This window comes from Sphaeramia orbicularis, chromosome 13 (genome assembly GCF_902148855.1).
Source record: "Sphaeramia orbicularis chromosome 13, fSphaOr1.1, whole genome shotgun sequence".
In the NCBI taxonomy this organism is placed as follows: Eukaryota; Metazoa; Chordata; class Actinopteri; order Kurtiformes; family Apogonidae; genus Sphaeramia; species Sphaeramia orbicularis.
Genome location: NC_043969.1, coordinates 14,095,256 through 14,113,441, shown reverse-complemented (window position 1 = coordinate 14,113,441; position 18,186 = coordinate 14,095,256). Strand labels below are relative to the sequence as shown.

Below are 18,186 nucleotides of genomic sequence, written 5' to 3'. Positions count from 1 at the left end.
ACTGTGATAAGACTAAAGCTATCAGTGGCCTTCAGTGTTTTCTGTAGTGCCTGATGATAGCCAGTCTGTAAATGAGATCATGTCTACAAATAGACATATCATATGACTGAAGTATCTAACCTCTAGCTAACATTAAATGATGGAGGTTAAGGCATGTGCCTCAAGTTGTCCTTTTCCTCAGTGTTTAGCATTGACTGAATCTGTTCCAGGTACGATAGCCAGCTAGAGAATCACATGGCTTAGCCATGCAAATTACAGTGAATGGATTTGGAAAATCCCTAGCAGAGTGATGTCAACAAATATCACAACCATGTAATGGCTGCTGGGAATGGATGTAGAATTATATGACAGGGTAATGTCTAAGAAATGCCTTGAGAAAATAACTCTACAGTAAACCTGAAAGAATTTTTATTTTGATGACAGCTTAGAGTGATAATCATACACTTTAAAATTCAATCATTTGCCATTTCAAAGAAATAGCATACAATAATTATGTTTTAGATATGAATTCCTAATTCTGAGAGTCAGTAGTTGGGGTTTATAGCTTTGAGGCTGTGAAAGGCTCTCAGACTGAGGTTACCAGCTGCTTGTCATAAGACTCATGCTGATGAGAGGCAGCCATGTGAGTGCTCTTGTGAGATGTCTGGTACTAAGAAGGAGGTGCAAGGGGCCAAAAGCTGGGAAAGGGATGAAAGATTGGAGCAGGTTAGAGGAGAAAAGGCTGGGTCTAACCAGCAGAAAATAAAGCAACTATCATGGGATCAGTCACGCAGCCACATTTGCATATCTGTGATACTGTTTCTCTTGTATTCTCAGGCTGAAACCATTTACCAGTGCTTTGGCAAATTAAACACAGCTTTGGAATCATGGACCAGTGGATTAATACATTTAGCATCATTTGTCTTTTGCACAGCGGGGGGATATACATCCTACAGTGGTGGTGTTCAGTAATCTGCCTGGCAGCACACCAAATCCACTGTTCTTATTGGCTATAAGACCACTCCCTACACATCCATGGAGGGCCACGGTAACCATGGAGATCAGCCTGTACATTATATCACAGCCATGGTCACGCTTATTATGGTTTGTTGTTTTATCAAATATTGGAAGTATATGACCCGTATGCCTCAATAATGAGTGTGCATGAGGTTGGCAGTGTTGTGATGGTGTCCTGGTGTCACATTTACCTTTGAAATCTGCTGAGCTATGCATTTTGACAGGTGAGGGTGCGTGCAGGGTCTGGTGGAGTCTATATGTATTGATACCAGTCAGACAGCTGCCTCCTCAGCACTAATCGCATCTGTAGCAGAGGAATAGATGAACAGTCCATCCATCCCCTTCAGTCTCCTGCTCTCTTAGCCAAAGCTGTCTCATTCAGTGGTGTCCAACATCATTACTTATTAGCACCAGGGAAATCATCTTGTTTATTCATTTTTTTACTGTCTTGTTTTTATATTTATCTTTGTATGTCCATTAGGGCATGTATGTGGCTTTTGCATGTGCATGTTTTGGCCTGTGTAGTAGCCGGGATAACGGATTGATGCCAAAGTAAAAGTTTAGGGGGATTATTGAAAGAGGCCTGGATTAAAATTTGTGTTTGTGTGTAGCAGGCTGTGCTAGTAGCAGGGTTGGGGGAGGATGATTGCATTTGGGAAGGAGGGATAGAGAAGGGAGGGGGCACAAACACAAAGTCTGGTTCAACCTCATCCTTGGTCCCTGATGCTGTATGAGCCTCAGTTACAAAGCCACACTGGCCATTGGACCCACTTGTGAATATAACATCTCTTATTGGTGGTTAATATCACAGCAGACATTTAGATTTTTGTATTAAAAAATGAACTTAAATTCACATTGGCTGCATTCCATGTAGGTGCATCAGTGTTGGCTTGTGCATGCTGAATCACAAACTTAATATTATCAGGATCACTTGTGTTTTCCTCCTGAGGCAAAAGACAAAATTTCTGTGGTGAAAGTGGTCCATCCAGATGAAATTCCATACTAATGTGAAATTATGGAGATGTTGAAAATTAAAAATGTAATTCTGGTGATGATGTTTTGTGTTTTTGCCCTCTAGGAATCGGGCAGTGGAGAAGATGACCGTCGCTCCCAACAGCGGAGGTGAGAGATCCTCTCAAACTCAGTCCAGAGCATTTCACGGAAAGTGTAAATTGAGATTTGTACCACTAGGGGGAGGCTCCATATCAGTGATGCAGTTGATTGAAGTGCAACTCTTAGGTTTATTTTTTGTGGGTGTCTGCATAATGTTTATGGACAACACCTATGATAGACACCATAAATATAAGGAAATACAACCTTTAAAACTTAGATATAAAAAGTCAGGGAAAAAAATCATTGTCATTAGTGCTTTTTTTTTCCGAGCACATCAAATGACATCACAGAAGGGAGTCATCTCTCTTACTTTACTTCTTACTGAATATTGCTGCTTATGATATTTTCTCTTCATGTCTGTGTGAAAAATTCTCCATTATTATAGTATAATACACCTCTGCTTCACCTGCTCCACATTATAAGAGTCCATGCTTCCTGTATGAGTCATGGTATTTACTCCTTTTAATATCACACCTAATAATCCATTTTTTGGACATCATGTTTCTATAATCAGGCTGTGATGCAGTTTTAAAATGAATATACAAAGTAAAATAGTAAAATAAGAATAAGATAAAGAAGAGTATGTCAGCAGATGAAGTCCCACCAGCATTGGTTTGCCAACCTTTCTAAAATTTGGCACGGAAAATAAGATAGAGAAACAGAGAAAAAACTCCCTGCTGTCCATTGTCTACCAGTTTGGGTTTTGCTCAGGGCTGTGAATCATTGTGTATCTGTCCTCCCTCCCTGTCTAATCTGCACTAAACAGCACAGTCACACAGTGTGGAGTTACACTTTACTTTCTGTTGGGATGAGTGTAAATACTTTTGCCAGTAGAAGACAGCCAGTCTACACACGAACCACTTTAAGGGAGTGATATTTAGCTTTTTTAAATGGAATTATGCGTTTTAAAACATTTCCCTGTTGTCTACATTAACTGGAAATGCTCTGCTTGGGTCTGAATTCTTCATTCATTCAACTCCACAGGTCCATCTTCAACCCTATTTCTGTGTAATGACACAAGAAAGGTCCTTTTGAGCGCTGGCCCTTTAAATGCAAATGAGCCACTTCACACCCCACTCCCTGCAGGTTGATGACCATGCTTTCTGTCCCACTCAGCCACTTATGTTTGTTAATACAACCAACAACTTAACATTTTAGGTAATCAGCTCTAAGTTTGAGCATATTTTCAGTTTTTACTACAACCGCTGCTGCTGACATTCAATTATGTCGTACTCGGAGAAATGTTCGTCGGAAGTCTTGAACTTATATGTGTAAATGTCGTGTCACTAGTTATAAAACGTAACAAATTAAGCAGGAATTGAAACAGGTTGTAGAAATTCACTCGATTTTTGCCAGAGTGAATTTAAAGATAGCTTTGCAGCACCTGGAGGGTTCAAATTCAAACTTTTTGAACTGTTAGTGTCCCCAAATACACAAATAAATGAACCAAAGACTAATAAAAGTGGGTTTAGCAAAATATGACTCCTTTAAGTACATAAAACACACATAAAAGTGTATAGAATAACAGAAAATGACCTTTGTCATTTGCTTTTACTTTGCACAAGGCAGTTTATATTTAGTTAAACATACACACTGGTATCATGTATGGATGTGTATTCTGAATATAACACACTAGCACTGCCTGCAAATAAGGGAAATGTTAGATATTTTTTCTCTACAAAGTAAAGTAGAAGAAAACAAAAATACTTCAGTAAACATATTTTTTCTGTTGTTTTCTAAATTTCACATCCTTTGCATGTCTGACTATGAGACATCAGATTTGTATAGTGTCTCAGACCTAATCCACATCACATGCAGAGAGAACAGTGTTTACAGATTTGCTGGAAGTGTGTTATTAATTACAGACGGAGTGTTAAAACAGAGACATGCATTCAGTTTGGCACTTGCTTAAATGCATTGGCTGCAGTTGTTAATGGTTTCAGACATAGTGCTTTAAGTATCCCTGTGTTTATGCATTCAGAAGAAAACTGATTGTGTTAGTATTGAAAGCATTGGAATGAATTGCACTGTATTTTATTTGACCTGTTTAAAACCTACAAACTAAAACATTTTGTTCTTTGTCTGTTTAGACTTGGAAAATAGTCATTTTGAAAAGTCATCTTTCTTCTTAATTCAAGCTTAACTTGTATTTATTTGGCCTAATATCACAAATCGCAGTTTTGCCTCTACAGTCACGTGCATAAAAGCAAGGACAAATAGTTAGTGTTTGCAATATTACAACAAAAGTAATGTGGGGGAGCAAAATTATTTGAATCACAAAAGCCACAAAAAGTTTGTTTAGTTAAACACAGAGCTCTCAGTACATCCAATTCATGTTAATTATAAACTAGCTTGTACACTTTGTCCTGAAATGCACAGTAAAATTGAAAGTGTTTAGAGAGCAATGATGGTCATTTCACTCGTATATCTCAGCAACTTCAAAGCAGTGAAGGAGTGGAGGCCGTGAGTTGTACCTCTTCTCCTAAAAATTGCTTTATGAAGTTGTTTGTCATTATTTGTTTTGCATCAAAAGGTCTGCTGCCGTCATAGGCCACCGCTGATTTGCATGATTTTACTGATGAAAGAGAAGATTTTCTTTGACGTGCATACCAGTATCTGTACCTCCACAATGGACAGGGACGTCATCACTGATCTTGTCCTTTTGTTTAGATGACTCAGGTGGCTTTGACATTGTTCTTGACTCTAGGCCACAGCCCTGTACAGAATCTGAATGAAAGCTGCATTCTTTAGAGGACAGGCCCCACAAATGGACTGTGTGTGCGCTTTATGTAACAGCATAACTTTACTGAAGATACAACATAAAAACTTGCCCTTTACCGTACAGAAAAGGAACCCAAGGCTAGCATATTCTCTTATCACTTGAAATCTTATCCAGTAATACTTAACTGGGCTTTTCATGGCGACACTTGAACACAATCATTAAACAGGGAGTGGAGCATCAAAGGCAATACAGCTTTTCCATCTTTAATGAACTTTGTAAGGGGCTTTTGTAGGCACAAAAGATACGTTATTTAACATGCCCGTCTTCGTCATAAGATGTTTTTATTTCTATTTTTTAATCTGTGTTCACAGTATTAATATATTTGCAGGTATGAGACACTGCAGTCAGCCTTGCAGATTTGCAGGTCTCGATCTAGTTATGTTAATTTAACCCAACCTGAATGTGTCATGTCTTTGAATCATATCATCATGGAGGGATCTCATATGTGGTGTTTTATGGGTGTTAAAAACTGTAACCGTGTCTGTCATTACGCTTAAAATAAAGAGCTGCTCTACCTGAATGTCTGTACCAGCCTTATGCAACAGAGCAGCGTTCCACTCTGTTTTAGAGAGAGATTTACTTCAGCGTCACTTTCCTTTTTTTCACACCCTTTAGGCTTTGGGTGCTGCCAAGGATGGCTCTCAGATTTCATTCATGCATGCGTGTCTTAAACCCTTCACACTTTGTGAACTCAGTGAGACCTTGGCTGGCAGAATCACATGCATCTGAAAAGAGTGGAAACACTGGGCCAGTTGTTCAGAGGGTCAAAGACTTTGCTCATACTACATACAGAAGTGTTACAGAAATAACATTTTATTGATTTATTATTTCTCTGTATTTGTTTGTTTTTGTGACAGTGACAATGGCACAAATCACATGGAATCTAATAGTTTCACTTCTGATGTAGGTCACTTCTATATGGCTACTTTCACATTGCCACCATTAGTGTATAATTGTGATTATTATTATCTGATAATTGTCTGAATCAGTATTATTAGTATTTTTTTTAAATGTGGCCAATATCAGATTCCAAACTGTACTGCTCATGGTCATAAACCAGGGTTCCCGCGGGGTCTTAAAAAGTCTTAAAAGTCTTGAATTTACAAATCTGCATTTAATACTTTAAAAGGTACTCAATTTTATATGGCAGGTCTTAAGTTATGTTGCCATAAACTTGTTTGCTGTATTGTGTTCAAATGTGTCTGGAAAATGTCCAAGCTGCAAAGAAAATAATTTTAGTTGACTCAGTTCCCCCTGTTCCAACCCAACAATTTATATTGAAATTGAGAACCATTTATCACTAACTTTGTAGCCCCTGGTGAGAAATGACTTGAAACGGTGGGAATCAAGGCATTAGAGTGAATAAATACATTTTCCTAAATTCTAGGAGTCACGAATTTTTGCCAGTATGGCTGTGAAATGGCCATTAAATTTTGTTCAAAATAGTCTTAAAAAGTCTTAAATTTAACTTGTAGAAACCTGTAGGAACCCTGATAAACTGATACACAGGCACATAAGCAGTATCAGTAGAAGTGTTCAGCTCAACCCCCCCCCCCCCCCCCCCCAGTAGAATTACTAGTACACACCTTGAAAATACTCTACTACAAGCAAAAGATGTGTAACCTTTAAGCTAAAATATATACATATTATCAGTATGGTGCATTAAAATGATACCTGTCGGTGCTTTACCAATATATCTGATGTTTTGGATTCATTTTCCTGCTACATTTGAAGTACTTTATAGCATGTGAGTGACTCCCTCCAGTGCAGGGTAATGACAAATCTCTATTTAACGCATGAATTCTGATCTGAGTGTTCAGACTGACGTCACACTTAAAAAGATCTTAACTGAAAACATACACGTCAATGTGATTTGAACTGTTCACACTGTTATGAGAAAAACATATCTGAGCTACATATGGGTGAAAAGGTGACATTTGGTCGACTTGTGTTCGCAGTGAACGTAGCATATGTGGTCTGAAATCACATAAAGACCTGGTTTACTGTGTGAGCTACCATTAGATCAACCATTAGATACCCACCTGGATATCAGCCACATTTTAAAAATGAGTATGAACAGAAAAGTAAAAAAAATTCTATGGAATAGAAGATCTGAGCAAACTCTCAAAGGCTTCTGGTGTGTGAATGTAACTAAAGTCTCCAGTCCTGTTCTCATTCACATAGCAGGTAATCTACACAAACAGTCTGGCCCAAATCATTGTCCTCCTGCTCAGCATCTTGAACCCATTGCATGTACAAATTACCCATAGTTTTTCTCCGTAGCTACATTAGCTAAGGTGCATATCATGAAAGGTAATTATTATCAGGTATTTTCACTTTTCGTCATCTTTCCTGCAGCTCTCTACTGTACACTGTATCGCAGACAAGAAGTCTAGAGGACATTAAAGAGGACATAAAAGTGAAAACACAGTGAAGTTTAACATGTTAAGAAAAGATTTTGGACCATGTTAGAAACATTTGGAAACTGAAACATGTTGACATCACCCCTGCAATCCTTTAACACACCCCAATAGTGCCTAGAAGGACATAGTGTATGGTCCCAATTATCGGTTAGGTAATACTACAAAACAGCAGCAGCTGGTGACACACACACACACACACACACACACACACACACAGAACATATTCCCTATATGCCTAACATTATTACAGTCCTGTTTTACCATTTGGCTCAGTGACCCGGCTCGCCATTTGTTCAGCATTTACACACACACACACTCATACAGACATGGTTGGTGCAGCCAAGGGCCCCGCTGAATGACCTGTAATGCATGTTACATAAGAGTTGAGGTCCACTTAACTCTGTTCTGCTCCACCCGACATGGATCCAAACAGCAGTATGGGCCAGTATATGGCATAGGGGCCACTGAGACTGAGAGGAACCAGGAATTTTGCAGCATAGAAAATTATTTTTACTCTCTTCCCTTCTTTATCTGTCTATCTCTACCTTTCTCTGTCTCTACGTCAGTGTCTCTTTTAAACAGACACACTAACAGCCATCATCACCGCCCGCACCACACCAACCAAGTATAACATTACTGCAGAGCAATAATGAATCTCTGCCTCACACTGCTGCCTCAGGACTGACACCGACTGTCAAGGACAGCTTTAGAGAAAGTTTTTTTTATTTTCTATCCAGACTTACAAAACTAAATCAAGTATTTCTCCTATTGTAAATCACACTGTAAAGGGTTGGAGTGATTCATCTGCTTTGTTTCGCTGTGGCTGCTTCCTACATGCCGTTGATATTATGCAGCTGTCAAAGGTCGTAGGATCACAGTGTTGAAGCATATAGTCGGTGTAATGTCTTTTTAATAGAAAACGGTTTCCACTTATTCTTTCATTCCTGTACAGAGCTTGAAAAAGAAAAGAATATGCTATAATTATAACAGAAAAAAATAAGGGTAATGTTGGCAAACACATAGTATTTTCCAGATAACTTACCTAATTTATTTGTAATAGCAGTCAATCTTATACCTGCACAGGTGTAATTAAGATGCTTTTTTTTTTTTACACACCTTCAGTTATTTCTATTCTTATTACCTCTACCAGGAGGTATTGTGATCACTTTTGTGTGTTTACGTGTTTGCGTGTGTTTGTTTGTTAGCAAGATAACTCAAAAAGTTATGGACGGATTTTCAGGAAATTTTCAAGAAATTTTGATACTGGCACAAGGAAGAAATGATGACATTTTGGTGGTGATCGGGGGGGGGGGGGCAGATCTGTCTTGGCGCAGGTCTGTGCTCTCCGAGTGCTTTTCTTGTTTTTATTCTTATTCGTATGCTTATGCTTATTTTTCTTATTATGCTTATTCTTACTAAACCTCCCTTTTTCTTGTCTTTGCTGTGTTTACGTTATGGAGGGTGACCATATGAGATTAGAGGCTATAGGATCAGAAAAGTTGTAGATGACTAAACCTTATGAGAACAAAGGGGAGAAGCGTCTCTCTGACTTGTCTGTCCATCTCTGCTATATTTCTTTTTACAGATTGCAGTGGGAATGTGAGTTGAGTTGAGGTTTTGGCTGGCACTTTGTGTTTGAGAAATAATCAAAATTAATATTTAAACTTTAGATTGTTTATGCATATACTATGTATTTTGTAATCATCCAAGGAGAGTGTCTGACCCCTTAAATCATTTGTGCAGCAGAGTTTTAGTGTTAATGTTATGGGCTTTTGCAGTTGCTGTGACCCAGATCCACACGGTCACAGCAGGTTGATCAGGCAGGTATTTGATGAGTCTGCAGTTAAAACTAGAAATACAAGGCGCTGTAACGAACACCGAGCTCAGGGCAAACTGTCTGAACGCCACGCTGTCATGACAAGACATGCCTCTTATGGTTTATAGGGTTATGTCTGTCATCTGTGCCCAACTGTAGATACCACACCTGCCTCTGTCCTCCTACACCTGCTCTTTAAACATGAAGCACTGCCTGTACTGGATTAGCGACTACATGGGCGCATAATCATTGTCCGCAAAAAGACGTGGCATTGTACAGCGCTGTGCAGTTCTTCACCATCGTATAAAAATGGACTTGCAACTCACAGTACTTCAAAATGCAGCATGTGTGAGTTTGCGTCCCATAACCTGTGAAGAGGGTTTATGCTTCTTGTCTGCAGATCTACATGTCGGCTACCTCTCCCATTCATCCTGCTAACAGGTCCGGCTTTGTCTGTCTTATCTGACTGTTAAGAGGCCTCCCTGTTTCCCCAAGGTTAAGTGCTCCTATCGCATCTAAGTAGTCGGCAAACATTTAAACTTAAGGCGTTGTAGCTCGTGCTGTTCCTTGCTTTGTCTTCAGTCCTGAGATGGATTTTCATTGGTATCTGGAGGTGTTGGGACCAGATATTTTTACGGCCACCGCTACACCTCCATTACAGTGCTTTACAATAAGAAGGAGGGGGTTTTAATATGGAACATGGAATTTACCACAGGTTACATAACACATCCACAGTTACAGAGTTTAAAGGAATGAAACAGATTTTTACTGTGGTACAGAGTGTTAGCAGTACAAAGTTGTAGTCAGAAGTTTAGTTACACTTGACAGAATGCATTTGAAATCAGTTTTTCCACAATTCTGGATATTTCATTTCAGTATATATTCTCTCGGTTACATCAGTCAGTTTAACTGCTACTTTACTTGGGTTTGGGGATGCAAAATATCACAACAGCAGTATATAAAACTCCAGATTTTAACTTTTATATATTTTATTACATTCTCAGAGAGTCCAATGATTATATTTGCTTAAATATTTGCTCTCATTACGTTTCAATAGTATATCTTGAATCCCTTTCTCGGGGTAACCTTCCTTAAGTTTTACTCAGCGCTGCAGGCATTTTGGCCAGTTCCTCCTGGCAGAATCTGTGCATCTGAGTCATGTTTGTGGGCCTCCTTGGAAGCACCCACATTTTCATCTCAGTCCATAAATGTTCTACTTGGTCGAGGTCAGCTCTTTATGAGGGCCACTCCAAAAAAAAAATGCACTTTGATCAGTATAAACAATGTTGTTGCTATTTTGGAGGTTTAGTCCAGATCACTGTCCTGATAGATCCATTTGTTTAGTTACCTGGCTACAGCTTGGTTATGTGAAATGATTTTTACATAGACAACTTGAGGAACACATTCACAATTAATACATTAAAAAAAAAAAAAAAAAAAAAGATTGCACAATGAATCTTCAGAGGAATGGTCTTGATTTTGTGATTTTAGCATTTTTCACAGTTTTCAGGAAGTAAAACCTTGATTAATCAAATTAATTTGATATATTGCTCTGTACTTTTCCTGTCTGATGCATTCGCCATCATTTTTTTCATCAAAATAATATCAGTTTGTAAAGCTCACCAGTCATGTGCACATACAAAAAGACCGTACAACATGATGTGTTGAACATATCTAAGGCTGTTATAATCCAGTTGCTCCATACGTTGCTCTAAGAGTTAGAATCTGTGTCATAGTGCTTATTTGAAAACTTTTTGCTCTTTTTTTTCATTGGCCAGTTATGCATTAGTGGTTTCCTCCATGGGGGACATTTCTTCAGCTTATAACAATACAATAGTTTTGGACAGTGGGATACCTTTAACATCATTACCACTTTAGAGACTGTTGTTCATAAATGCTTTTGTAGCTTCACCCTAAAATATGTTCATCTCTGGGAGTTAGTCCATGTTTCTGTCAGTGTTTGTATTTGTGTACTATTATTTGGACAGAAGCAAACTTCAAACATTTGGAAATTTCTCCAAAGGTGAAGCCACACTTGTGGTAGCATATAATTTCTTTTCTTTAGTGTGGCTTTCTTTAGCAATTCCACAAGGCCAAGCAAACTAACACTGAGCCTGAAAACAGACTCTCAAGTACAGCCACAGGTATGCCCTCGGTTAACGCCTAATGAACGCGTCAAACTGGAGTTTCTAAAGTCATCATATCAATTTCAGGAACTTCAACGCCATGTAAAGGCCCAGTGAACTTGGTGCCTGTAAACGTTTTACCCTCTGAGAATAAGATTTAGTAAATAGACAGTAAAAAAAAAAATCTGTTCCTTATTATTCTGAAATTCCACTAGTACAATATACACCATGGGCTATTGAATTGAAAAACACAGTGTGAATGAATTTATCCATGCTGAATTCCACCTTCTGACCTTAGGACCCTGGCTCCAGCACCCTTGACCTCCACATTGCGCTCTTTCCCACCTAGTGACAGGAAGAAGATGATTGTGCAACTTTTCCATGGCACGGCTATAGCTCACATCAGCCTCTCATATTACCGGCCCACAGACAAATGCGTTCCCACCGGGTGCTAGTAAATTTGATGACACTAAACAGACCCACATGACTAGAGTGACTGTGTGTGGGTGGGTGGGTTGTCAGAGCTCAGTGGACATCCTGCTTTATGATGCAAGGGATGTCTTAAGGAAGGTGAGACTTCAGTGTAGTGTGACGGCAGGCATGCAGGTGTTGGTGTGTTAGTTTCAATTGTGATGTAATCAGTATGGAGTCTAGTGTGAAGGGATATTCACACCATCACCTGCGTCACTTTTTGTGTCTTACGAAATTCCAAAAGAAAAAAAGGGTAAGACAGAAGTGTTTGGTTGGTCCTAAAAAGTTGTTTCGGTCTTTCCTTGCTGTTCTTTCTAGAAAGGAAAAAAACACAACAGAAAGTTCATGCTTTGCTTCAACATATTCACAGAAGAAAAAAAAATATTGCAACACTTTTTTGTGTTAAAGACCAGCTTTTAAATTGTAACCTGTGATTGTTATAAACACAAGTTAGAACACAATGGAAGGCATTTGTGTTTTACAGGTAACAGTGAGCAACAATGTGTTAGTAAACACTGAGCTAAAGGTGTGTTTTTCATAATTCCACTCCTAAAAGTGGCCTCTTTCGGAGTCAGACTCATTGCCGGAGTTTCCATGAACATTATTGCAACTTTTGGGTTCACTGTGTGTAATCATTTGATACAGATGTTTTAATTTAGGCTTTTTGGCCACCTGGCACAAGCTTGTGTGAGTCTGATGCGGTGGGTTCTAGTTTTACAGTGTTTTTCAAATTGTTGTCAGCTTAGATAGGGGTAAGTATTGGCACAATAGAGCAATATAAAACATTTATAAGGCTATAAAATGAGCTAAAGCATTGTGCTCAGCTCACAGTCTGACAGTAGTATCTCAACTGAATCAAGCAAGTTTAATGTGTATCCTTATCCTGTCAGGCATTCATGACCTCCGCTATATTTCAACTTTACCCGGTTCCTTGAAGCCTGCTGCTACAGTGGTGCAGGCTGGTTAACTTCAGTCCTGTTTCTCATTTCTTTTTTTTTGCCTTACATAACATAACCACAAGAATCGTGTGTTGAGAGAGAAAAGGGTGGAGAGGAGACAAGTGAACTCTCCTCAGTAAGCTGTCTGCCAAACCAAAAGCCCATGTGGCTTTAATCGACGCTATTACATTAGCTGAACGAGCACATCCCCTGTTGACCCTGTTGTACTAGGACAGCAGCTCCCTCTAACAATGTCACTGGGATTAATAAAATGAGTAATTGTCCGGTTTAGGGTCACATGGATGGATGGATGCATGGATGGATGGATGGAAAAATTATTTCTTCACCCTTATTATTTATTCAACCTTTAGACCAATTTTAGAAAACAAGAGTTCTGCAAGAAGTGCTCATTTAAGTTTGGAATCATCACCACAAATTTAACTGTTCTCTCTTTAGTTTTAAAAAATTCAGTAATTAATTCCATCATTCCCCTCATTTCCCTAGCATTATCTCTCTGTATTCTGTTGTAACTGTCTAGTTAACTTGACAAAAAGAGAATGAGAACCCTATTCTGGACAACAATATTGACATAAATAATCACTAAATAATAACTTTTTCATGTATAATATAATACTCTTTATCATGTCTGCAATCGTTGAAATTTCATTTTCGTTTGGATGTTAAAATGTTATGGTTAGGGTCACAGACATTCCCACAGTTCATCTGGTGGGGACATCCACACCCTATTTTCATGGTAATCTCGTCTAAATCACTCAAATCATCAACTGTCAACCTCACAGTAGTGCAAGAGGTACACAAGGTGCAGTTTATATATTAAGCACAAGCAAGTGTAAATAAAAATGTTATTAACCAGGAGTAGATATCAGCCACTTATGAATTGATACAGGTGAAATTCAGATGGATGGATGGATGGATGGGTGGAAAAATGATTTCTTAACCCTTATTATTTATTCAATCTTTAGACCGATTTTAGAAAACAAGAGTTCCGCAAAAAGTGCTCATTTAAGTTTGGAATCATCACCACAAATTTAACTGTTCTGTCTTCAGTTTTTTCTCTTTTAATTTTTCTAGTTGACAAAAAGACAATGAGAACCCTATTCTGGACAATAATGATGTCATAAATAATCACTAAATAATAACTTTTTCATGTATAATATTATACTCTTTATCACGTCTGCAATCGTTGAAATTTCATTTTCGTTTGGATGTTAAAATGTTATGGTTAGGGTCACAGATAGGGTCACACCTTATTTTCATGGTAATCTCGTCTAAATCACTCAAATCATCAACTATCAACCTGACAGTAGTGCAAGAGGTACACAAGGTGCAGTTTAAGCACAAGTGAGTGTAAATAAAAATGTTATTAACCATGAGCCACTATGAATTAATGCAGGTGAAATTCGGATGGATGGATGGATGGATGGCTGAAAAGATGGATGGATGGATAGCTGAAAAGATGGATGGATGGGTAACCGACTGCCATATGATAAATGTGACAGTTGTACACCAGACTGCAGATGGCTGATGAACACCACCAGTGCCACAGGAGGAGCTGAACTGTCCACCCACCTGCTGTATTGAATGCACGCATGTCCCCCTGTGTTTGTGTACTAACTGCTGTGAGTGTTGGGGGCTCGGTGCAAACTGCAGCCTGGTGCCGTGGGCGGGCCTTCCTGCCTCTCCCTCTGATTGGCTCTCCTCCTTCCCAAAAGCACGTGCTTAGGCTCCTCCTCCCTGCTATGACTTGTCCTGTGAGAGTTCTTCCGAAGTCATAGATCTCAGATGTAACCTAGTGAGCAGGACCGGCGGAGTCTTACGGTTTTGTTTTTAATAACTTTTTTTTTTTTTTAAATATATATATATACCTCGATTAAAATGTTTCAAGTTATCGCGTGAGGATCACTTTCGCTTTCTTGAGGAACCTGGGACAGTCCTGCTCTGCTGTCTGGAACACAGTGTGCTAGACTTGCTTTATTGCCACACATTTGGACACATCTGTCTTCGCCTGCTCAATTTGCCGGAATATTTCGTCACGTATTACGTCCATTCAAAGTAACTTCTTAAAATGACGTTGCAAGAGACTGTGGGAACGGAGTAAAAAGTTTCCCCTCGGACCAGCAACACCTGACACCCTCCTCCTCCTCCTCCTCTTTCTCCTCTTCCTCCGGCCGACATGACCCTCGGCGCGGTGTCCGGCTCCGACAGCTCGTCGTCGGTGAGCTTCTGCTCCTGCTGCGGGGCGAAGATGGTGCCCTACTTCAGCGACGACGCGGTGGTGTCCAACAATCAGATCAACCAGCTGTAAGTGTGGAGACAGAGGTGTGGTTGGCAGGCTGACAGTAGGACACAGCATGAGATGAACCACTGTGTCTGCCCTGATCATGTCCATCTGCACTGTAGACTACAGGTGTAAAAGTTTAGTATAGTCTGTAACTTTACTCACATTCAAGCCTTCAGTCTCTGTATTGATACATGGCAGTATTATTGTGACATTGCCTCTAACCGTGTGAGTAAGTGATACTTGTGCAACTGTTTTGCAACCTCAGTGTAGAATGTATTTCCTGGTGACGTATCAGACTCATACTCATCCCCAGGCTCCTTTATGACCTTACTAAGAAATAATGGCTCTGTATTAACTATGAATCATCCTACCTGTGTTACAAGCCCAGACATACTGAATGCATATGTCACACTGCCCTGGTTTACTGACACAACGGAAACCTCAACTGATTGTCATGGAAGAGACCGTTATTCCCATTTTTCCTTTGACTTGCAGTACAGTTTTTTTTTTTTAAACACGTGAAGGTATGTCATAAAAGTGAAGTTATATTAAATGAAAATGTAATTTATGGACCAAACAGATGCTCTTCAGACATCCAGTTGTGTTTCTAAATTGCCGGCTGTACTAAAAACTTGGGCTGATCAGGATATGATGTGTGTTTGAGATGAATCCTCAATAATAGTGATGTATTAATGCGGGCTGTTTTATGTTTTGTTTCTGTCACCTGCCTAGGGACTGCAGATGAAAAGTAGTTATTTTTACTAATTCTGGCATATTTACATGGGAGTATTTTTTTATTAGGCAAAGTTCATAGATGTGCATGGTCCCTATTAACCCTTTCATGCATAGTGGTCACTACAGTGGACATCTATTCTATAGAGCTGTTCTCTTGTATATTCATGGGTTTTATCAGCCAACACAGTGGACACTTATGCATCATCCCCTACAGTCCAATTCAAACTTACTGTATCTATGCCATTCTTGATAAACCTGATCTACAGTAACATGTTTTAGTGTAAATCAGCAAACAAAACAGGGTCTTTTTTGCATATTATCTCCATGAAGTGAATAATAACTAGCATTAGAATATGTTAAAATGTGGGAAAACATCTAATTAGCAGCATTAAAAATGTTTTTATTGCATAGTTTTACATATCACTTTCTAATATTAAGTCTTAAATACATGTTTCTTTGCTTCAAAAATTAATTGCATGGTCTGGCTGAGTGGACAGTTTTGTAACAAAAGAAAAAAAAAAAAAAAACTCGATCGCATTGTTTTTTCATGCCTAAAGAGGAATAAAAACACTCAGAAAAAATATCTTGACTAAGGTTCTCATAATTGCATGAAAGGGTTAATTAAACCAATAAATAAAGTGAATGTTAAATAACACCCAGTTTCTTAAAAATAATTAATAGTGAAGACATTACACCTCCAATAATCTGCTCTACTTCCCTGCTTCCACTGTCAGGACTAGCCAGGGATCAAACTGACCTAAAAACACAAGAATTCAATATGTGTGTCCTGCACTTCTCTGTCCCACTCTCAGGATACTAAACCAAATCTAATAACCAGTGTTTTTCTGCTTTTATTCTTACTGATGCTCAGATGCAAAGCAGCTGATGAATATTGCAGCGAGCTAGTATGATCCACTGGGGCCTTTTTTTCTGCTTGTGAGATGTCAGAGGATTTGGAGGACTTATGCATGTGGTGGAGACAAGTCTGCCCTTCAGGACAGATCAAAGTCTACACTCTTGTAGTGACGTGAGACTGGTTCAGATGAGCTTAGCTAATTAGAAAAAAAATCAATACACAAAATTACCGTCAGTGGATTAAAAGATGGCGTAAATGTTCATTCCATTTCCTACAAAATCAGGCTTTTTTGCTTCAGTTTCTGTGTTTTGCTATGTGCAGTTGAGTCTTGTTTTTTTTGTAGTGTTTCCGTGTGGTCAGTAATGGGCTATGGTCCTGCATGAGAATTGTTTTGGTTTCAGCTGTTTAACACATGATTGCGTGGTGAGGTTATTGAGTAAACTGAACATTTAGACTTTAATAGGACTGCACCCAGCCTTTGAGGAACTGTGTCTTTTAATGCAAGTTTGCTCAAGACCGGTTTATGGGAAGACTTTAGTGTGAAAAACTCAGAGGGTATTCTAGGAAGCACGTGTATTGAGTAAATAGCTGCAGATGTGGGAATCTTCTGACTTCCTGCTTTTGTAGGTCATATTCTAAGGGGGTGATTGTTTTGTTTTTATTATTATTCCCCTGAATAATCCTGATCACAGCATTGTTTTTTTTTTTAACCTTCATGTGTCAACATATTTGTGTACAGTAGGTCTGTCTGGGGGTCTGTTTGCACTCTAACATCAGCGGGACTAATGTTTAACCAGGGTTTGAATTTGTAATTACAAGCCTCCAGGCTCTTGCTAGAGTTAAGTGTTACCTGTGGCTAAATGACACCTAAAACACCATTGTTACCTACTGATTTTAGAGATAAACCCCCCCTCTCTTCCGCTGTATGTGTGTGTGTCCTACGTGCATGTTGGGAAGACAACAGATAAGGCTCAAACGTGACGAACTGAAGTAGGAAAGACTTTAGCCGCTCAGCATGCTGATAGACTGCAGGATATAGGTCACTACTTAGAGAATCTTTGTGTATCACATACCATATTTCCTCAAATAGAGACTGGGGCTTTATTTATCTTAAGCACAGAAGATAGTAGGGCTTTATTTGATGTAGGCCTTAATGTCTGATTCTCTCAGTTTGATGTATATAATCTTTTTTGTACAAAGCCTAGTTTGCAGCTTTGACACACTGCACTGTCAAAGCTGCAGTGTTTGATCATCTACTCTTTGTCTCTGGTCTTTTGAAAATAGTGCCCACATTTTGTCCAATCACAAGCATTTTCAGACAGGCTGGGGGATAAATACGTGATTGACAGCTGATCAGATTGTCAGATGTGACCTGGATATGATTCTGCTGCTGTATTCTGTCTCAAAACAGAAGCTTGGAGAAGTGACATTGGATTTACAGCACGAAACATCATCTGCTCATATATATACTAATTTTGTCTTTTTTGATTGGGACCCAGAGGATAGAACAGCAGAAGGAGAGTGTGTATTTTCATATCCTGGCCTTCCCCCCTCTGATTTCAGCTCCTGCAGCTTTAATACAAAGTCAGACCTTCATTTATTTGTGTCAAAATAAAGTGTCTAGTTTC

General features: G+C 39.0%; 1 protein-coding gene across 2 annotated transcripts in view; it reads left to right on the top strand.

Annotated features, from left to right (window-relative positions):
• The window catches only part of ssh2a (slingshot protein phosphatase 2a), a 36,870-nt gene that overhangs the window by 1,352 nt on the left and 17,332 nt on the right, over nt 1–18,186 (top strand). The window contains exon 2 of one of the 2 annotated variants that reach the window (XM_030153049.1): nt 2,075–2,118. In XM_030153049.1, coding sequence (XP_030008909.1) covers nt 2,075–2,118 — 44 coding nt within the window. Of the gene's footprint in view, nt 1–2,074; nt 2,119–14,471; nt 14,988–18,186 lie in introns of those variants that run through there. The other variant, XM_030153048.1, reaches the window with a different exon arrangement.